General features: G+C 37.4%; 1 protein-coding gene across 3 annotated transcripts in view; it reads left to right on the top strand.

The window, feature by feature from the left end:
- The window catches only part of LOC129644931 (uncharacterized), a 36,967-nt gene extending 18,189 nt beyond the window's left edge, over positions 1 to 18,778 (top strand). The window contains exons 3-7 of one of the 3 annotated variants that reach the window (XM_055570336.1): positions 259 to 352; positions 6,462 to 6,580; positions 9,178 to 9,320; positions 15,137 to 15,334; positions 18,613 to 18,778. In XM_055570336.1, the coding sequence (XP_055426311.1) occupies positions 259 to 352; positions 6,462 to 6,580; positions 9,178 to 9,320; positions 15,137 to 15,334; positions 18,613 to 18,724 (666 nt within the window). In that variant the 3' untranslated portion in view covers positions 18,725 to 18,778. Of the gene's footprint in view, positions 1 to 258; positions 353 to 6,461; positions 6,581 to 9,177; positions 9,321 to 15,136; positions 15,335 to 18,612 lie in introns of those variants that run through there. The other 2 variants (XR_008711063.1, XR_008711064.1) reach the window with 2 other exon arrangements.
- The last annotated feature ends 4,307 nt before the right edge of the window (positions 18,779 to 23,085 follow it).

Here is a 23,085-nt window from a genome sequence, read left to right as displayed (position 1 = left end):
TAAAGTGGATTCATGAATGGGTGCATATATTTATTTGTGCTATCATTTGTCAGCAAACATAAATCAGTTGCAGGTGTTGGAAGATGCAAAATTGAATAAAAATAAATAGTTTAGATTGGACTCACATAACATCAATAAGCACGTCATTAGGTATCTAGAGTTCAATTTAGCTTAGTGTTTGGATGGGTTCACATTACTTGTACACATAAAGTAAGTGAACTATTTATCGCCAGATGATATTTCTCTCTTACTTTAAAGCTTCCATCAGATTCTTTTAAGTACCTCACTTGGCACAAAGTAGAACAAAATGACATCCAAGGAAGTCAACTGCGTTGCCCACGAGTAAGAGAAGGTAAAGGAACAGAAGTGTGTGATCTTTTTGTGCATGCTCTTAGTAGATGTTTTTTGAAGATAACAAGACATTACTTGGGGATAAAAACCTGTATGACCTAGAGGTAGAAAAATTTCCTTTATCAAGACCATATAGTTGTTAATATAGTGAAACCACCTTTCAAAGCATACTCTTTTTCTTTTAAGATTTATTCATTTATTTGTTTTACTTTTGGGCTGTGGTGGGTCTTTGTTCCTGTGTGTGGGCTTTCTCTACTTGCTGTGAGGGGGGACTACTCTTCATTGCAGTGCATGTGCTTCTCACTGGGCTTCTGCATGGGCTCTAGGGTGCAAGGGCTTCAGTAGCTTCAGTGTGTGGGCTCAGTGGTTGCTGCTCTCAGGCTTTAGAATGCGGGCTCAGCTGTCGTGGTGCATGGGCTCAACTGGTCAGTGGCATGTGGGATCTTCCTAGACCAGGGATCAAATCCATGTCCCCTGCATTGCAAGGCAGACTTCAACCACTGACCACCAAAGAAGCCCTAAAAGCATAATCTTATGGCTGATCATATAAATAATAATGTTCTATATTAAATATTAGAAAACAGAAACAGAAGAACCTGTAATTCAATTATCCAGAAATAGTCACTGTGACTTTTATTTCCATTTAGTCTTTTTTTTTGAAAAGCATGTATATATTTCCTTACAAAATAATGTGGACATCTGTATTTTTTGAGTTTTTTCATCTGATATTGTGAGCCTTTCTTTCCTCCATGTTATAAACATTACTCTAAACAAATTGTTTAGAAGTTGCATATCTTTCCATCATAAGGATATTATTAAATTTATTTAACCAATGATCTTTGTTGGAATTTTATGGTCATGAATAACACTGTTACTTCAGTGGATGACTTTAAGCTGGTTAATCCTCCATTGATTAAAAAAGCATTAAAAGAGAATCTAAATAAACCAGTAGCCTCATTATGCATTTTCACTAAACATTTTAAACTTGGTAAAATGACCAATGCTTTATTATTCCTCTTTCATACTGTCAGATTTTATAAGTGTGCTGGTGTGACAGTATGAAGGATTTTTAATCTGAAGCCCTCGATATACATAATGTTTGATTTCCCGAAGTAGCTACAATAGATTATAAGTTCTGTAGGAACAGAGACTGTTATCTTTTTGCATCCTTCATAAGTGCATGGAATAATATTAGACATAATTCCTGCTGCAGTGAGTATTTGGTCTTTATAAAATATCAAGTATCTTGGCTAATTTACATCTGTATTTGTAGACTTGCAGATACAATGTCTATCATACAATTGTAATACTGATATAAGAAAAGCTGCTATAGGTATATTCATCTGCCCATTTCCACCTCTCAATTGCATTACTTGACCCACTAATGCTTTTCTTCTTTCACTCAAACTCAAATGACAAAGGTGATTAAAATAGCATCTTTTTATAAAACTGTGAGTTAAATATGCTCTTATGGTTTAATTCTACCATATCTATTTGCAACTAAGCATTCACTGGCTTATATAGTAAAACATTATTTTATGTAATAATTTAGATTATATATTATATTAATATATTTTATAATAATAAAATGTTATTAGATAGTACTATTAGAGGTAAATTATACTTTCCTTTGGAGACCTTAGGAGAAGGCAATGGCAACCCACTCCAGTACTCTTGCCTGGAAAATCCCATGGATGGAGGAGCCTGGTGGGCTGCAGTCCATGGGGTTGCTAAGAGTCAGACACGACTGAGCGACTTCACTCTCACTTTTCACTTTCCTGCATTGGAGAAGGAAATGGCAACCCACTCCAGTGCTCTTGCCTGGAGAATCCCAGGGTTGGGGGAGCCTTGTGGGCTGACGTCTATGGGGTCACACAGAGTCGGACACGACTGAAGTGACTTAGCAGCAGTAGCAGTTGGAGACCTTAGAATATTTTTCTAAGAGCAACAAATTATGGGAAATTAGTGACATGTACGCACTTTTATATTTAAAGTAAATAACCAATAAAGACCTACTATAAAGAAATTTTAATGAAAAAATAAATAAACAATAAAAAATAAATTATGGGGAATTAGGAAGGAAGGAGATCAGAGGCCATGAGGCCATGTATGTCACAGGTATAGAGTTCATCAACAAAAGAAAGAGAAAGGGTTACATCAGGTTCTAAAGAAGGCAGAGTTTAGTAGGCTCTTAAACTTCAGTGTGTGCACAAGGTACCTGGAAGTGTGAGAAAACATGGATTCCCAGGCCCTATGCCTGAAGCATCTGATGTAGTTAGTATGCAGTGGGGCCCTGGAATCTGCATTTATTAAAATTATTATAGGCGATTCTGTTGCAGGTGATCTGAAATCCCTGTTATGGGAAAAACTGGTTGAGGAGGCTTGGAGAGAGGCAGGAAATGAAGACATTTGAATAGGAAGTGAAACACTGGAAACGGAATGTAAGAGTATTGGCATTCATGCAGGTGTATGTGGGGGGAGGTCGTTGATAAATTGGCAGCCACCATGAGGCAAAATAAATTGTATTTGGAGTGACAGGTGGAGAGTTGAGATTTAGAGAGAACTGCAGAACTGAAGAAATTGGAGGAGATGACAGGAGAATAAAAATCTAGGGGTAAACTGAAAAGGAGCATGTATAAAGAGTCCAGCGGTCTCCCTCCTTCTCTGATCTAAGCAGCCAAGTCATGTGCTGAGGTCATCACTCAGCAAAATCAGCCCTCATGAAGATCCCAGTGGTCATTCATGCAAAGGATATCATTGCTCTCCAGAGATAAGGCACATTTTGCTTCCATTAGGCCATTAACAACACCCAATCTCTCGCAAGTGACTGCTCGTAAAAGAAAGGGAACATGACCTAGGAGATAGGAACCAGTGAAAAATCCCATCAACTCAAGCCATGAAGAAAACAGATGTCCATTATTCATTGCCCTAAATTTTGTTTAAGTGTTTTTTGTGTGAGATGGAGAACAAGTACATTTCAAAAGCATTCTAAGAATGCCCCTCTTTATAGATTAGATCCTGAAACACCCATCAAAATTACTGCAGTTGATCTTAGTTGCCCCAGTTGTACATTCAAGAAAAGTTCCCAAGAAAAGAAAGGTTATCTGGTGTGTGATAAATAGCAATTTCCCAGGGCTTTGATTGCCAGATAGAGACTGACTTACCTCCTCCCAATTAAACGAAGCCAAAGAGCACATTGTTGGCAGAATTATTTTAAAGAATAGATTCTTCCTGTTCGAAAATCCCCCCAGCAAGTTAATTCAGTCACTGCTGTTAGGAGTTAGAAATCCAATGAAGGGACAAAGAACAAGCTCAGAGATGGCAGGTGAAAGCCAACATCCCTGGGCTGTCAGATATTCCAGATTTCAGTTCTCAGCTGCTGAGATATATCTTCAATTACCAAGCAGGTCTGAGGTTTTTTTTTTAATAAAAAGAATCCAATTTAATACATCTCCTCACAGTGGAAGTGACCTTTGGCTTCTAACTTCAAAGAAATCTTTGCAAGCTGCTTTAAAAAGAAATAATTGAAAGAGCAGAAGATCAATAGATATCAAACAAAAAATACAGGGCAGAGTTTAATAACTCTGGTATAGCTATTGCACAAAGAAAGCTACCAAATTTGGTGTGGGGGAGAGGTTGTAAATAAAGACAATAAAACCTGAGGTCTCCCCAGTCAATGAGTTGACTGGTCCAGTTTTTCCAGTTCTATAACTTTTAATTCCAATCATCCTAATCAATGAAGAAGGTGATTTCCTAGTACAAAGATATTTAATTTGTAAAGTAGTTGGGATACTTCCACCTTCAGGTTATGTAATTTCCTGAGTGGCAACATTACAGCTTGTTATAAGAGAAACGCCTGAAAGTGCAGGTTAGATTCTTGGCTTCCACCTGTGTCTGATGAAAGAACTGATGTTTTTGTCAAAATAATGAAGTACTGGCCTCTTGCTCTTATTGCCTTCCATAAATCCTTCATAAATGGACTCATTATCACCCCTCAGAGTCGAGACAGACTTGCCACAAAAAGCAAAGTTTGTTCTTGATACCTTCAATATCGTTTCTGTGTTCTTTTCACCTTTGAAATCATGCATTCCAGAAAAAATGGAGTGAGGAGAAGTGGGTACAAATGGTGCCAGGTCTGACTCTTAGAATACAAGATGTTAGAGTTGGAAGCGAATCAAAATCAAACTTGGTGGCTCGGCAGTAAAGAATCTGCCTGCCAATGCAGGAGATGTGGGATTGATCCCTGGGTGGAGAAGATCCCCTGGAGAAGGAAATGACAACCCACTTCAGTATTCTTGCCTGGGAAATCCCATGGACAGAGGAGCCTAGTGGGCTACAGTCCATGGGGTCTCAAAAGAGTCAGACACGACTCAGTGACTAAACAACAAAGTTTAGGGTGGCTTTCAGGGGCTTGATTGGCATCAGGAAAGAGTGAAGTTTGCCTGTGGCAGCATGATAAGAGTGTCAGGGTCTATGACAATAAGAAAACCTATGATGGTCTAAAAGTATTAGAAATAATTTTATAAATTAGAAATTTATAAAATCTTTATAAAGTATTGTGAACTTCAAACATAATTTCTCACCGAATTCAGCCCTTGATGGGCCCTTGATGCTAGACTTCCCCATATTTTTGCAGACGTGGAAAACTGAACAGCTCAGAAAAGTAAAATTAATCATCTGGAGTCAGACAATTACCTGCTACTTAACCCCAGACTGAAAACAAAATACCCTTTCCCCAACCCTGGAAGTTATGTGCAAACTTGATTTAGAGGACAATAAGGCTGGAAAATAGCAGGAAATGAGTTTGGAAATGGGGACCGGGATAAGATTGTAGAAACATTGCCTGATGAACTAGGCTTTTCCATCTTTATTTGGTAAGCAATAAGAAACTTCTGAAAGGTTTTGAAAATATCAGTCCCATGGTAAACGCTGTTTTTAGGAGAGCTGGGTAGCAATTTGTGTCATTTATGGTGAAGAAGAGAAGATTACAAAGCAGGAGATCTAAGAGAAAGTAGCTACAGTTCAGGTAGGAAGATGTGAGTGTCTGGACATTGAAAAGGAAGGGACAGATTCTCAAGGGGAAAACTGGTAAGAATACGTGGTTTATTGAGTTAAGAGACAAAAGAGAAAGAAAGTCAAGAGTGACTTCATGATCCCTAAAGAGAAAATTATATGAAGATTAAAGCCACTATACTGGTGATTTTTCTCACTTGCTTGAGCTAGAAGTAATTGATGTAAGATTAAAAGTTAACTCTACATGTTGACTTTTCCCTACAGTTAATAGAGGTCATTCCTCCCTTTTAATTACTCTAGAAAGTCATCAAATTATCTCTGAACCTCACAATATTTGTCATAGTACTGTGCTAAATTGCATTTAAAAAGAAATCTATATGTGAGAATTTAAGTTAAAGCTGACTTTTGATCCTCTACAGAAAACTAGACCATAGGTAGCAGACTTGTAAACAATTTAAATTAAAATAATCTACAGCCCTATTTTTTTCTGATAACTGTATTCACTTTACTGTAAACTGAAATAAAGTAAAACAGATGAAAAAGAAATAAAATTGCTGATTTATTTGCTATTTCCTTTCTCTTTTATAACTCATCTGGTGATGGGAAGGCCCAGGAAGTAAGCTCATCAGAGATGGCCTCAAGGCTTCTGGCAGCAGGAAGAGAAACACAGGAACTGGGGGATTTAAATATTTAATAATCATTTCTTGATTAATCTATTATTGTCATACCTGGGCATCTGATTTAGTGTTTTCACATTGGAGGTTTCACTGTATTTTGTTTGGAAGACATGCGAGTTATTCAGCAAATTTCAGGGAAAATAATTTTAAACAATTAGAAAGTGTTCATAGTGGTCAAGTCCTGGCTCCTCTTCTGTCCCCATCTCTCCCCCAGCCTGATTAGGCAGGCAGAAGTGTATTTAGTCACATACATCACATTTCGTTAATGCTCACACTATTGGGGCATAAGAGTTCAGTCCTGTCTCCCTCAGTCCTAATATCAAGTGGAAGTTTAAAACAACCAGTCAAGCATCCAGTGAGGGTGTTGGTCATGTCTTCTGGAACCTACTTCCAAGATCTCACCTTGTGATTTCTGCTCAGGACCCTCTGCCGAAGAGCTGCTCTTCAGAGAGGAGGAGTGTACTTTGCCTTCACAGAAAAGAGTCCTTGAGAAAAACAAATGGGAAACGTGGCTGCAGGAAAACTGGGAGGACTGCACGGTGAGAGCTTAAAAAAAAAAAAAAGTATATTTCCTTCGTTGACTAAATTATGGCATTTTTTAGAAACATCAATTGCCAGAATAAACATCAAAACACATTTAAGCACATCTCTAGAAATTTCTCTGAAAATAGTTGTGACTGGTGCTCCATCTTTTTTCCCCACCCTTTATCTTCATCAAGACATGCTACTTATTTTCTAATCATTTTATATTGATATTGCTGAACTTTGGAAAAAGTTTAAAAGAACGGAGAATGAAATTGGATTTTTGATAATAAAAAAGTCAAGTGTTGAATGATAATCCTTATCAATGAGTTTATGATGTAGTCTGGACTCTGAATGATGTGGTAAAAGCTAAAAGTTTTGATGATCTAGGGCAGCCACTGGGGTCTGAACAGAGCTATCCTGGAACAAATCAAACTTTCAGCAGTGAAGGATTTGAGATGTGGTTTCTTGGTGCTGAAAATGACTCAGCTGGCTGAGCCGCTAGCACTGAAACAGTTCCCATAGTTAGCTCTCAACCATTACCCACCTGTGGGGTTGCCATCACTCAAGCTTTAAAGTCATGGTTAAGCAGAGGACTGAAGACTTAACTGTGAAAAATAAGCATTGGTAGCAATAAAAGAATAATGAACTTCTTTATAACAGAGTAAGATGCCAATATTTTTGAGGTTTTTCAAAGTGATCAAATTGCATGTGAGGATTTTAGGAAATCTTCCAGAAATGAGACTTCTTGGGATCTTCCAATGCCTCTTCTGTTTCACAGATGAATCTTGTATGTCATAGAATTCTAGAATTAGGGGTTGGGAAGGAGCTTCAGATTGGGTCTTGTCCAAACACTTTCCTTTCAAAAAGGAAAGGAAAGTTTAGAAAAAGAAACTATTTGCCCGAGGTCACACAACTTATTAAGGGAAGCTAGGAAAGTAGAATATTGTTTCCCAGTACAGTGTTTTCTTTTCTCTCTAAAATTAATTTTAATTAGTCACCTATAATGGATACATTCCACTCTTTAAAATTTATATAGTGCACCTACTTATTTATTTGAAAAATTTAAACAATACACCTAAAACTTTAACCTCCACTCCCAGGATTCTTTTAAAAGTAATCATTCCAGTGTATACAAGCATTTGTTCTTTATAGCTGTCATTTAAACTGTGGATATATTGCAAAGGCCAATGGTACCTTGCTAAAAATTTCTCATAGAAAGTTTTATTGGTCTTTAGATAATTGTACTGCAAGCGAATGGCTAAATGAAGCCTAATCTATTACAGAAAAACTTATTGGGAAAAGCAGCCTATTTGAGAAGGTGATGTTTAATGTGGGGATGATAGATATAATCTCAATATTTCTTTAGTTTTGTTTAGAATGAAGACCTTTAATACTTTGGGAAAATAGAACTTAAAGTATCAAATTTCATAATGTTTAATATCTGAATATATCAAGACCTTTTTTAGATAGAGATATCTGTATTTCTTTAAAAATGGTAAATTATTTTGCTTCAATTTAAAAAAAGGAATGTCATCTTATGCAATAATTTCTAGTCCCAGAAATTTATGGCAAAATTTTGGAAACCAAAAAAGTAAACTTGACTTTTAGAAATAGAGTTTACAAGAGCAATGCTACCACTGAGAGTGGTTTTAATCTCTTTGACATCAAAGTTGACTGATGTTAAAAGTAACAATAAAATATCTACTATCTCAGAAATATGTCACACTGCAGCTGCTGCTGCTAAGTCACTTCAGTCGTGTCCAACACTGTGCAAGCCCATAGATAGCAGCCCACCAGACTCTGCTGTCCCTGGGATTCTCCAGGCAAGAACACTGGAGTGGGTTGCCATTTCCTTCTCCAATGCAGGAAAGTGAAAAGTGAAAGTGAAGTCGCTTCAGTCATGTCCGACTCTTAGTGACCCCATGGACTGCAGCCTACCAGGCTCCTCTGTCCATGGGATTTTCCAGGCAAGAGTACTGGAGTGGGGTGCCATTGCTTTCTCTGATGTCACACTACATATATGTATATACCTCTGGTTATTTTAAAATAAAATCACATTTTCCATCTTTTGAATGATGGCATCTAACTCTGAAATTTTTATAAATGAAATTTCTGAGAATTTCCAAGGAGGCTAAAGACCTGGGTGCGATCCCTGGGTTGGGAAGATCCCCTGGAGAAAGGAATGGCTACCTACTGCAGTATTCTGGCCTCGAGATTTCATGGACTGTATAGTCCATGGGGGTCACAGAGTCAGACACAACTGAGCGACTTGCACTTTCAAAGATAACTAATCATATAAACCCAAACAGTGCTTTACCCCCTCTACTTTTCATACCAAAAAAATTTCAAAATCTAAGGATCTTTCCATCTCTACCTGCCACCTCCCACCTGGTGTTTAATTCTAAACAATCCAGTCAATATCTTCATCCTCCTTTCCTATCTTGAAAATCTCTGCAATAATTGTGAGTATTTGGATGTGTGAATATTTTAGAAGACCAAAAAACAAAACAGTAAAAACTGCTGACTTAAATATATAACAGTTAAAATTAAAAACTATTTTTAAAAGTTGACAAAGCACTTGCTTTTTCTTTTTATTTGTTTTTCCCTTCAGAATTTGAACCTTTCATTTCAGGATTTGGGGGACCCTTATCAAGTTGAAAATTTTAACAGGATTCTTAGAAGACTAATTCGAGTTGAAACCCTCTGGTTAGTGGACAATTCACTGGTGGATTTAAGTGCCTTAAGATTGCCAAGGTACCTTCTCCTTAGCATGTCCAGTTTCTAAGTTAAAGTCAAGTCTTTATTATATGGGTACATGTGATCAATGTCTTTACCTATTGTGGCTTCCTTCATGTGGTCAGGCCTTGAAAGTGAGAGTGCTAAGCGATGTCTGAGCAAGGCAAAAAGGGAAATTTATAAATCAAACTGTCACACTTTAGCAGGAAAAATCTATTCCTTTTCAAATTAATATTGTTATTATCAGTTCTTAGTGGAATAATTAATAATCATAGGACATATTGGCAGAAAAGCTTGCTATGTTCCTTGTGTAGTGAACTGGAAATACAATCACATTATATACACATCATCATCGTAAGATAGTGATTTTTAGTCATGTTTATTGACCATTTACAGGGAAAGACTCTATAGGTAGTTGACAAGAGTCTTGACTTCAGGTTCACTTGTTTTAAAAAAGAAATTTTTTTTTTAACTGAGAACATTTTATTTATTTTCAATTTAATCTCTTATTTGATTTAAGATAAAATTCTTTACATTCTAATAGAGGGGTAGGAGTTGTCAATCAGAACAGTGACAGAAATAAAAGAATTTTTAATTTATGTGGACTCTTTGATGTCCCAAGGACACTGACGATAATATTAAAGATAATCTGCCTCCTTGCTCAGGATTGCTTGAGAACTCTGTGGGGAGTTGCTCTTTGCTTCACCAAGCAGATGTGTAGCTAGAGCAAGCTGTGGTAGCCATCAAAGGGGCAGATAGAAGTTCCCAGAAAAGAATTAGGAAATATCAAGCAGCCACAAGAAGGAAAGGTAAATCCTCGAGCGGGTTAAGTTACATCTCTGAGCCAGGGCTGAGGCAGGGCAATGAAAAAAGCTCATCACAGTGACCAGGTGAGCGAAATGGCCCAGCAGACAGAGAAAGTGGCAGAATATGCAATGATCCCTGAAGATCTTCAGTCATTTTCAAAGTCCCTTCCCAACTTTAGACAGACTTGTGTAACATTTGATTTTACTTATGTCCTTTTCAAATGACAAATTTAAAAATACCAAAATAAAAGTTTTCAGAGGAATCTTAATATCACTGCCATTTTAATTTATTCAGTTTGTTGTTGTTCAGTCACTAAGTCATGTCCAACTCTGTGACCACACGAAATACAACATGCCAGGTTTTTCTGTCTTTCACTAACTCCCTGAGTTTGCTCAAACTCCTGTCCATTGAGACAGTGATGCCATCCAGCCATCTCATCCTCTGTCACGCCTCTCTCCTCTTGCCCTCAATCTTTCCCAGCATCAGTTACTTGATGTTAATTTGTTCAATTTCCCCCCCAGCCTCTCTTCTAGGGATAAAATAAGTATGTATTGGTTATATTTTGTAATACTTATTTAAATAAGTGTACAAGAACAAATATTAATAGTCACATAGCATACTTTAGACAGAGAAGGCAATGGCACCCCACTCCAGTACTCTTGCCTGGAAAATCCCATGGACAGAGGAGCCTGGTAGGCTGCAGTCCATGAGGTCGCTAAGAGTCGGACATGACTGAAGCGACTTCACTTTCACTTTTCACTTTCATTTATTGGAGAAGGAAATGGCAACCCACTCCAGTGTTCTTGCCTGGAGAATCCCAGAGACAGAGGAGCCTGATAGGAGGCCGTCTATGGGGTCACACAGAGTCAGACATGACTGAAGCGACTTAGCAGCAGCAGCAGCAGCATACTTTAGAAATGCTACACTAGAAGACCCTTAGTTTGGGGTATGTGAATTTGACTTGATCCAAATCAGTAAACCTCCAAATTTTTCCTATCTTATATAAAAAAGTAGAGAGAAAAAGGGAAACTTTTATCATTAAAGAAAAGACTTGACCCAGTTTTAGTATTCTTTAAATGTATTCTTTTGGCCTTTCTTTCTTCAGAAATACAATGTATAATATAAAATTATATAATTGCAATTCAGACTCTACAACTGTCAAATCAATGTATCAAGAAAGTAGAAAATTGATGCATGTAATATTCATAGCCTCCTTGTCTTCTGCCCCAGGAGAAAAATCACACTTGGTTTGTCAGTCATGTCCCCTAACCTTATCTGACTGACTGAGGATCTGTGATATGGTGAATATAAGAGGCTGATTTGGCCTTGGAGTACAGAATGAAGCAGAGCAAAGGCAGGTAGAGTTTTGCCAAGAGAATGCACTGGTCATATCAAACACCCTCTTCCAACAACACAAGAGAAGTTTCTACACATGGACATCACCAGATGCTCAATACTGAAATCAGATTGATTATATTCTTTGAACCCAAAGATGGAGAAGCTCTATACTGTCAGCAAAAACAAGACTGGGAGCTGACTATGGCTCAGACCATAAACTCCTTATTGCCAAATTCAGACTTAAATTGAAGAAAGTAGGGAAAACCACTAGACCATTCAGATATGACTGAAATTAAATCCCTTACGATTATTGTGGAAGTGACAAATAGATTCAAGGGATTAGATCTGATAGAGTGCCTGAAGAACTATGGGTGGAGGTTCATGACACTGTACAGGAGGCAGGGATCAAGACCATCCCCAAGAAAAAGAAATGCAAAAAGGCAAAATGGTTGTCTGAAAAGGCCTTACAAATAGCTGTGAAAATAAGAGAAGTGAAAGGCAAAGGAGAAAAGGAAGATATACCTATATGAATGCAGAGTTCCAAAGAATAGCAAGAAGAGATAAGAAAGCCTTCCTCAATGATCAATGCAAAGAAATAGAGGAAAACAATAGAATGGGAAAGTAGAGATCTCTTCAAGAAAATTAGAGATACCAAGGGAACATTTCATGCAAAGATGGATACAATAAATGACAGAAATGGTATGGACCTAAGAGAAGAAGATATTAAGAAGAGATGGCAAGAATACACAGAAGAACTAATACAAAAAATATCTTCATGACCCAGATAATTACGATGATGTGATCACTGACCTAGAGCCAGACATCCTGGAATGTGAAGTCAAGTGGGCCTTAGGAGGCATTACTACATACAAAGTGAATGGAGGTGATGGAATTTCATCACCTATTTCAAATCCTAAAAGATGATGCTGTGAAAGTGCTGCACTCAATATGCCAGCAAATCTGGAAAACTCAGCAGTGGCCACAGGACTGGAAAAGGTCAGTTTTCATTCCAATCCCAAAGAAAGGCAATGCCAAAGAATGTTCAAACTATTGTATAATTGCACTCATCTCACATTCTAGTAAAGTAATGCTCAAAATTCTCCAAGTTAGGCTTTAACAGTATATGAACCGTGAAATTCCAGATATTCAAACTGGATTTAGAAAAGGCAGTAGAACCAGAGATAAAATTGCTAACATCCGTTGGATTATCGAAAAAGCAAGAGAGTTCCAGAAAAACATCTACTTCTGCTTTATTGATTATGCCAAAGCCTTTGACTGTGTCGATCACAACAAACTGAAAATTCTTCAAGAAATGGGAATACCAGACCACCTGACCTGCCTCCTGAGAAATCTGTATGTAGGTCAGGAAGCAACAGTTAGAACTGGACATGGAACAACAGACTGGTTCCAAATCGGGAAAGGAGTATGTAAAGGCTGTATATTGTCACCCTGCTTATTTAACTCATATGCAGAGTACATCATGAGAAACTCTGGGCTGGATGAAGCACAAGCTGGAATCAGTATTGCTGGGAGAAATATCAATAACCTCAGATACACAGATGACACCACACTTATGGCAGAAAGCAAAGAAGAACCAAAGAACCTCTTGATGAAAGTGAAAGAGGAGAGTGAAAAAGTTGGCTTAAAACTCAACATTCAGAAAACTAAGATCATGGCATCTGGTCCCATCAATTCATGACAAATAGATGGGGAAACAATGGAAACAGTGAGACTTTATTTTTTTGTCTCCAAAATCACTGCAGATGGTGACTGCAACCATGAAATTAAAAGATGCTTGCTTCTTAGAAGATAAGTTATGACCATCCTAGACAGCATATTAAAAAGCGGAGACATTACTTTGCCAACAGAAGTCTGTCTAGTCAAAGCTATGGTTTTTCAAGTAGTCATGTATGGATGTGAGAGTTGGACTATAAAGAAAGGTGAGCACTGAAGAATTGATGCTCTTGAACTGTGGTGTTGGAGAAGACTCTTGAGAGTCCCTTGGACAGTAAGGAGATCCAACCAGTCCATCCTAAAGGAAATCAGTCCTGAGTATTCACTGGAAGGACTGATGCTGAAGCTGAAACTATAATATTTTGGCCACCTGATGTGAAGAACTACTGACTCATGGGAAGAAAAGACCCTGATGCTGGGAAAGATTGAAGGCAGGAGGAGAAGGGGACAACAGAGGATGAGATGGTTGGATGGCATGACCGACTCAATGGACATGAGTCTGAGTAAACTCCAGGAGTTGGTGATGGACAGGGAGGCCTGGTGTGCTGCAGTCCACAGGGTTGCAAAGAGTTAGACATGACTGAGCAATTGAACTGAACTGAACTGAGAAGCTGAGAGAGTGGCAGGGTATACACTGAAAATGAGAGAAAATGACTAGCAGAGAAGGAAAGAACAGATTTCAGATGAGGACAGAGAGAGACGCAGAGAGACAGAATCTGCTTGAGATAGGTTTTCAATTAGAAATTGCAATAGGACTAAATTGCATCTAATGATTATGTGTGGGGCTCTCCAGTGGCTCAGCAGGTAAAGAATCCAACTGCAATAAAGGAGACACAATAGGCACTGGTTTGATTATTGGGTTGGGAAGATCCCATAGAAAAGGAAATGGCAATCTACTCCAATATTCTTGCCTAGAAAATGCCATGGACAAAGAAGCCTGACAGGCTACAGTCCATGCAATGGCAAAGAGTCAGATACAACTGTTTACATGGCACACACCTAGGATTGAGTGGAAACCTGAAGTTATCAAAGATATGGTTAAGACTGCAAAATATCCCTATGGAGAACAGAAGGAAACAAGGGAAATGAAAATATGGATGTGAAAAATTACAATGAAATGTGCGGGGATTGGGGGGGTTCAAACTGAATTTGTATTTGTCATGCTGCTGTGTGACTGTCATCTCTCTGTTTAGCACCATGTTTACTGTTAGCAATAGTTATTTACCAAGTGTCTTTGTGGGCCATGAGGTTTATAAACAAACACCCTGTGTTTCCCTCGGAGTATTAAATCCCAGCTTATGCATAAAAGAATTTTTCTGTAAGGCGAGGTGTCAGTGATAGATTTGGAATTATTTTCTTTAATGGCATGGTTTTATACAATAATGGTTTTAAGGCAAAATATTAAGAAGCATTATATTCTGTCAGGAAAATGTATTCAACCTCAATGCCTAACACATATTTCTGTTCCCAAGGGTAGTTTTAGCTTTCTTTTGCATTAAAAAAATAAAGGGCTTTTAAAAAAATTTTAAATGCTATTTTCTCAGTATTGAATTTAAGTACAGAAAAGTAGAAAGAAAGGAAAACAATTATAATCTCACTACTTAGGGGCAATACTCTCAGAAGCTTTGAGTGAACTTTTATATTGCTGAGATTTCAAGCAGCCCTTTACTCTTTCATCCAGGACTTACTAAGAAGTCACCAGGGACCAAATACAGTGAAAAGAAAACATAGTCTTGCTTTAGACAAGCTTTCAGTCTTATCTGACCTGTTTATTTCCTCTTGATATTTTAATATACATATTTCTTTTTTCTTCCCAACCATATTTGTAGAAAACGTCACTGTCACACCTTTGAGGGGTCACAGCCTAGGTGAGGCATGCTAGTGCTTTGCAATATTTGGTAGTTTACCATCCTCTTTAGGAGACAAATGACAAGATGTTTATATTTTATATACAGATGCAGAGTTTTAAATATGAACAAAAACCATCTCACATCTTTCAAGCAATTGCCAAAGATCCCTCAGATACAGCATTTATCCTTGGCTGACAACCATATTGAGACTCTGACTGGGCTGTCCAGCTTACGGTGCACGCCACTGGAATCCCTTATGCTCAAGAGGAACCCTTGTGAATTTCACCAAAACTACCGAAAACGGTGAGGTCCCAAATGCCTTAAGTCATCTTTTCTACTTCATTGAATATGATACTTTTAACCACTGTTTCCATTTGCTTAAATTTGCTCAGCAGATATTTAGCTTATCTACTGTGTGTTGGACAATTCATGCTTCTAATCTCACCTAAAGTGAGATTTGAACTGATTTGAACTGATTTTGTGTATGTGTATTTAATTTTTAATATACTCTTCTGTCAGTTAATTTACGATGCTGTGCAAATTTTAGACTCTTCCTGTAATGGGACTATACATAAACTTAGATATTTAATTTTAGACTTGCAAATCCTATGCATTTTCTCTCATGACATTCAGCAGATATCTTTTATAAAATTTCTAAATGTAGGTTCTCATCAAGACCCAAGTGACCATCTTATAAACTGTTTATTCTCTGGTTTTGTTTTCATATCTTTGGGCCACAAGGCACCATTAATTAAGAGAATACAAAAAAGTAATTGATTCAATCTCCTCTAGTGGTTGAAAGAGCTGGAAACCTTCCAAGAATAAACCATTTTTATTTCTTTGTCAATATTAGGAACATTCTTAATGGTGATAATAATGGAATCTAAACAACCTTGAGTGTGCACCAAGTAACACGTCCACCTATTTATCTGCAGCTAATTCCCAGCACCATTATTAGTATGTGTGTGTGCTCAGCTGCTTCAGTTGTGCCTGAGTCTTTGAGACCCTGTGGACTGTAGCCTGTCAGACTCCTTTGTCCATGGGATTCTTGAGGCAAAAAAACTGAAGTGGGTTGCCATGCCCTCCTCCAGGGGATCTTCCTGACCCAGGAACTGAAACCATGTCTTCTGCATTTTCCGCAATGCAGGCAGATTCTTTACCACTGAGCCACCTTGGAGGCCCACAGTATTAGTATACTTATGGAAATTAAAAGGGTAGAAATAAGCAACTGAGTTCTAGACCTATATTTGCCCCCAGATGACCACAAGTCATCTCATCTCTCGCTCTGAATCTGTCTCACAAAGGGTTAGATCATTTCTAGGCTCCATTCTGGTCTGTGATTATAGTCCTTCCTCCACATCCAATTTCCACAAAAGATAGTTCTCTCACCACTTTCCTTTCTCATACTGGCATTTTCCCATAATAGCAACTATATTCTAGAGGCCTGTATAACATCAGACTCTTCAGTCCATGATGTGCAATGAAAATTGTCAAAATAAAAATTCTAATCTCTGTTGTTACTACATAAATCTCATTACTGCAATTGTTTTCCCTTTGACTGTAGTCTGAAAGCAAAATTTCATATTCTGTGACAATAAATTCTCAAATTGATATTATATAAGCAAAATCTGGCAGCACAGTTGCTTGAATATTGAACTAATATTTAACCAAAATAATGTTTTGAAGCTTAAAACTAATTCTGTTTCCTACAGTCAGAGGAGTTTTAGTTAGACATTTCAATGTCATTCATAAAATAGCACATGTCTGTCTTAAAAATAATTTATTAGTATTGTATTTCAGTTTGGTTAATTAATATGTGGGATTTTAGAAAACACTTTGGTCCCAACTCAGTCACTTGCCTCTCTTCAAAGAATGCCTTATAACAATAGTGTTAGATTAACTGTCTGAAATCTGATACGCCCTGAGGTCTCACTATAAAGCTGTCTTCAAAATTCATGAGATGGTATAGAATTATGTGGAAAAGAAGGATATAATGAGGTTCTTCTATTTTTTTAGTATTAATTTGATTGGATTGAGTCCAAGGTGCATACATACTGACAATCAGTCTACAAAAAGCCAGGTTGTATTGATCAAGGTAGTGCAGGGTTGCTTTAAACAGAAAGATGTGGTCATTTTAAAGCATGAGAGAAGGATTTAAGTACTCACTCCTACTGAAGCACTAAGCTGAAGTCTCAAGTTCATCCAAATTTAGGTTTAATTATCTAGCCAAAAATCCACATGAGGATTACAGCGGCATTCATTTTGTCACTGGGTACCTTTGTGTTGAGGATTTAGGCCAGACTTTCAGTGACCCTTTATATCATGATCAGAATATTTAAGTATAAGCTTTTCTTGATCACTGACACCTAGAATTGTGGCTGTCTTCCCTTCCTCCTTTGTTTCAGATCCTCCAATAAGAAGACAGCACAGTTCAAAAGAGAAAGGACTTAATGATAGAGCTAATGGTGTAAGTCCCAGGAGGTAGAGGGCAGCCCACTTCTTGGGACAACCACAGGCAAATTCTTTTACCATTCTTCAGAAGTCAGGATTATCTTAGTTCACCAATAGTTTGACTTTAAAAAAAAGAAAGCTGGGGGACTAGGAGTTCCTGCCAAGTCTGAAAACTGGAGCCAGAAGACAGATTTTAATCTTTACTCCATCACCTACAGGCTTTATGATCTTGGATAAGTTACTTAAAATAGGGGGTAAAAACTAACTTGACAGGATTGTTTTGAGGATGAGATAATGTGCAGAAAGCATTTAGAGCTAAGAAAATCATGCAGCCAATGGGAGCATTCCAGGAGGTTGGCACCATCATTGGCAGGCATGGCATGTCTCCTGAAAGGTTCAGCATCTTTCATCCTGGGCCAATGCCACTGCCTTCCATTTCCTCTGTTCTGAGCCACCAGAACTCCCCAATCAGGAAAGCTGTCCACTCGAAAGAAAACGCTGCTTTATAAAGCTGCTAGGCATATGGCTACTGTTTAACTGGGTTGACATGAAAGACCACCTCCTGAAGCTGGAAGTGACTGTCTAAATTTGAAATGTGAGCTCCTCTGTCAAGAGAAAATAACTCAGTACAAAATTGTTTCCCACCCCCTCTTATAACTCTCATCCAGAATTCTTCCTTAACTATCAATAGACAACTCGGACTTGATTTACTTTAAAAAACAGCTTCCAATTTTATAATGTGCACATATCTCATGATCTCATTCTTTTTCTCATGGTTAGTTAGGTAAATCCACTCATTGATTTTTTTTTTTTATAGGACATTGTAAAAACTGGAATGATGTTCTCTTATGAAAACAGAGTGTATGCAGTTTCACTCCTCTGCTCCATACTTAGAATCTGCTGAACGATCTAGTAGCTTCCAGAGAGGCAAGCTACGACAGGGTCATCAGCTCAATCAGCACAAATTGTATTTTACCTTAATGTCATTGCAAAGATAAGGAAAACAGAATAAAGTGATGGCCACTCATCCTCCTTTTAACAATAGGCAAAGTCCACTCATTTATAGAGTAAGTGAAATACAATTCTTTTGTTCGGTACAGTTACTTTTTTTTCTTTAACTTTTGCTTTAGAGTGTTCTCCTGTTTGCCAAACTTAAAAATGCTGGATGGGATCCTCAAGCTACCAGAAGATACTTCACCACCAGAAACCAATATTTTTTCAAAAATATGTATTTTATCCTAATGAAATCTGTATAGAAACAAGCCACTACCATTGTTTTTAAAAATGAATAAACAAGAAATGTATGACTAAGTATTATGACTTGTTATATATATATATATATATATACACACACATATTATATATTTATATATCTATTGCCTTCCTTTTATCCAGTTTTCTCCAGTTTTTAAAATTCTATGCTTTATCAGTAAATAAATTTTAAGCACATAGATTTTAAATAATTTTTAATAATTTTATTTTATTAATTTATTATTTAATATTTTTAGAAATTGTATACATAAAATACTAAAATGAATATATAACATTTAAAAACATAGAATTAAAGATTTTTAAATGATGGCGATAAAAATTTAACATAAATAAGGGCTCTAAGGTTTTCCCATGCTCCAGGGACTCATCTGGTCCACCCCTAAGACTATAAGCTCCTTACTTAGAATGTACTGCTTTAAATATCTCAACCTATCAGAAGGAAAAGGGACAATTAGAAGCACCTTGTACAATTTTAAACCACATGCACTGGATTCTTCATTTTAAATATTCTGTCATTTATTAGTGATTTTCACACAGCAGAAATTTAGGGCGGTCCTAAGCCATATGCTATTCATGGAGTACTTAGAAAATAAACAATAATGGTAAAGCTTCTTTTTAGAGAAGTTCACAAATACAATTTTGAGACTGCCTTCCCTATGTGCTAATAAGAAAGAACACAATTCACTTTCATTGCTTTCAAAATTTACAGAAAGGTCAACACCCAGAACAACTTATGACTGTATTTTTTTTATTGATAAAGATCAATGGAGTTGCAGAATCAAGGGTTTCCTAAGATGGTTTATTGATTATCTAGAGATCTTAGCATGAAATAAATAACATGCTTTCTGAATCATTCTGCCAACTAACTTCTGCTTGTAAAATTATATAACAAAGATTCTAACAAGACCAAGACACAGGCCCTTCCCTCAAGGATCTTATGAATGATTGAAGATTGCACACAAAGACCTTAAATTCAAAGAACTGTGTTATGAATAGCTATTATATGAGTAAGTGAAAGGAAGAGATTTCATTTTAAATTACAGGAAGCCATCTGAGATGGATATTGAAGAATCGTAGACCTTCCCAGGTAGTAGCAGTTTCTTCCAGTCAGATAACAGCATGAAAAGGGATACAAAACCTAGAAATTGTATCTAAGTTAGGAATGGGCCTGGCTAGAAAAATCAGAGAAGTATATTGACAGTGGTTTAAAAAAGAGTAAAATATTAATAAAAATAGCTGTAACTTTTGAATATCTATTATGCATCAGACATAGGACAGATACTGTACATTCATCTTTAAGTCCTCAGAAAACTGTGAGGTTGTGGTTATTATTTTATAGGCAGGAGTATCTGAAGCTCAGAGGGGTTAAGTAATTTGCTTAAGATTGATGATAAAGGTAGGTCACATGGCAAACCCAAGATTCAAACCCTGAACACCTTTCAACACTTTTGCTGTCTCTTCTAATAATTTGGTTCTAATTTTAAAATTCAAGATGGTACTTTTGTATTTCTAGGAACAGCTTCATCTTCCCAAATTCTAGCATCACAAATCCTAGTATTTAATCATAATCAAGAATTCACTATTCCTTGAACGTATCCTAAACTTTTCGATTTCTGCAATACTTTTCCCTTGAAAGCACCCCTGAGAACACCTTTCTCCTTTCAACACTCATTTTGAATAGTATTTCCTCCAAAACTCTTCCCTCATCATTTTAATCAGATCTGTTTTCTCTGTAAAAAGTACTTTAAAAAAAATATTGGTTTTATGGCATATTTTCTCATTACTGCTTCTATTTGATTTAAAAAAAAATTAGATTTTGCTTGCTTTCAAAAAAACAGGGACTTTACTCATGAAGTAAATAAGAAACTGGGACACATTTCATTTTAGGTGTTTACACATATAACCTTCTGCCTCTCTAACTCAGTGTGGGAAAATATTTTCAGTAAAGGCCCAGAGAGTAAATACTGTAGGTTTTATTGGCTATATGGTCTCTGTACTAACCACTCAACTCTGCCATTTTTAGTGCAAAAGCAGCCATAGACCACATGTAAATTAATGGGTGTGACTGTGTCCCAATAAAACTTTTGTTTAAGAAAATATATGATAGGTTATCATTTACTGACCTCTGCTCTAAATTTTAAGGTCATATGGTTGGTTTTCTTTATGATTTTTTTTTTTTTGATAATGTGTTTCTGTTTTATGTTTTGGTTTTGGCTGCTAGGCTTGTGGGATCTCAACTCCCTGAACAGGGATTAAACTTGCATTCCCTGCATTGAAAGGTGAAGTCTTAACCAGTGGACCGCCAGGGAAGTCCCTCATGTGGTTGATTGCTTTACTCTTTATCAGTATTCACTGCCCTCCCCAGAAGAGGTGTATACTTGCCCCTACTCTTTGAAGTCAAATGTGTCAAGCAAATTGATTTGGCCAGTGAAATGTAAATGAGTCTGACGCAAGTCACTTATAGGCAGAAGCTTTGAAAATGAGTTTGTGCTTTGTCACACTTTCTTTCCTTGCACTTACATTAGCAGGCAAATTTCCAGATAATGGCTACTCCATCAGTCTAGGTCCTTAGGTAAATATGATGTGAGGCAGAGCTACAGTCAACCTACAAAGGATGTACAGCAAGAGAGGGTGGACACATGTCATTAACCGATAAGATTCCATTTGATGATACACCATAACCTAGCCTTTCCCAACTAACAAACCTCCTCAAATTTCAGTTCAGTTCAGTCCCTCAGTTTTGTCTGACTCTTAGCATCCCCATGGGCTTCAGCACTCCAGGCTTCCTAGTCCATCACCAACTCCCAGAGCTTGCTCAAACTCTGTCCATCTACTCAGTGATGTCATCCAATCATCTCATCCTCTGTCATGCCCTTCTCCTCCTGCCTTCAATCTTTCCAAGCATCAGGGTCTTTTCCAATGAGTCTGTTCTTCCCATCAGGTGGCCCAAATATTGGAGTTTCAGCTTCAGCATCAGTCCTTCCAATGAACACCCAGGACTGATCTACTTTAGGATAGACTGGTTGTATCTCCTTCCAGTCCAAGGGACTCTCAAGAGTCTTCTCCAACACCACAGTTCAAAAGCATCAATTCTTTGGTGCTCAGCTTTCTTTATAGTCCAACTCTCACATCCATACATGACTACTGGAAAAACCAAAGGTTTCACTAGATGGGCTTCTGTTGGTAAAGTAATGTCTCTGCTTTTTAATATGCTATCTAGGTTGGTCATAACTTTTCTTCCAAGGAGCAAGCATCTTTTAATTGCATGGTTGCAGTCACCATCTGCAGTATTTTTGGAGACCAAAAAACTAAAGTCTGTCAATGTTTCCATTGTTTCCCCATCTATTTGCTATGAATTGATGGGACCAGATGCCATGATCTTAGTTTTCTGAATGTTGAGCTTTAAGCCAACTTTTTCACTCTCCTCTTTCACTTTCATCAAAAGGTTCTTTAGTTCATCTTCATTTTCTGCCATAAGGGTGGTGTCATCTGCATATCTGAGGTTATTGATATTTTTCCTGGCGATCTTGATTCCAGCTTGGGCTTCATCAAGCCCGTCATTTCACATGATGTACTCTACATATAAGTTAAATAAGGAGGGTGACAATATATAGCCTTGATGTACTCCTTTCCCGATTGGGAACCAGTCTGTTGTTCCATGTCCAGTTCTAACTGTTGCTTCTTGACCTGCATACAGATTTCTCAGGAGGCAGGTCAGGTGGTCAGGTATCCCCAACTCTTTCAGAATTTTTCACAATTTATTGTGATCAATACAAAGGCTTTTGCATAATCAATAAAGCAGAAGTAAATGTTTTTCTGGAACTCTTTTGCTTTTTTCATGATCTAGAGGAGGTTGGCAATTTGATCTCTGGTTCCTCTGCCTTTTCTAAAACCAGCTTGAACATCTGGAAGTTCACTGTTCACATACTGTTGAAGCCTGGCTTGGAGAATTTTGAGCATTACTTTGGTAGCATGTGAGATGAGTCCAACTGTGCGATAATTTGAACATTCTTTGTCATTGCCTTTCTTTGGGATTGGAATGAAAACTGACCTTTTCCAGTCCTGTGGCCACTGCTGAGTTTTCCAGATTTGCTGGCATATTGAGTGCAGCACTTTAACAGTATCCTCTTTTAGGATTTGAAATAGCTCAACTGGAATTCCATCACCTTCTCAAATTTACAGACAGAAACTTTACTTATTCAATACAATAAAGTGTTTGATATTTGGTATTGCCAACCAAAATAGCAGAATTGGCATGTAAAATGTTGAATAAAGAGAAGGCAATGGCACCCCACTCCAGTACTCTTGCCTGGAAAATCCCATGGATGGAG

The sequence above is a fragment of the Bubalus kerabau genome, chromosome 2 (genome assembly GCF_029407905.1).
Source record: "Bubalus kerabau isolate K-KA32 ecotype Philippines breed swamp buffalo chromosome 2, PCC_UOA_SB_1v2, whole genome shotgun sequence".
Lineage (NCBI taxonomy): Eukaryota > Metazoa > Chordata > Mammalia > Artiodactyla > Bovidae > Bubalus > Bubalus kerabau.
The sequence above is the reverse complement of the archived record's forward strand: the minus strand, read 5'-3'. Positions and strand labels throughout refer to the sequence as shown.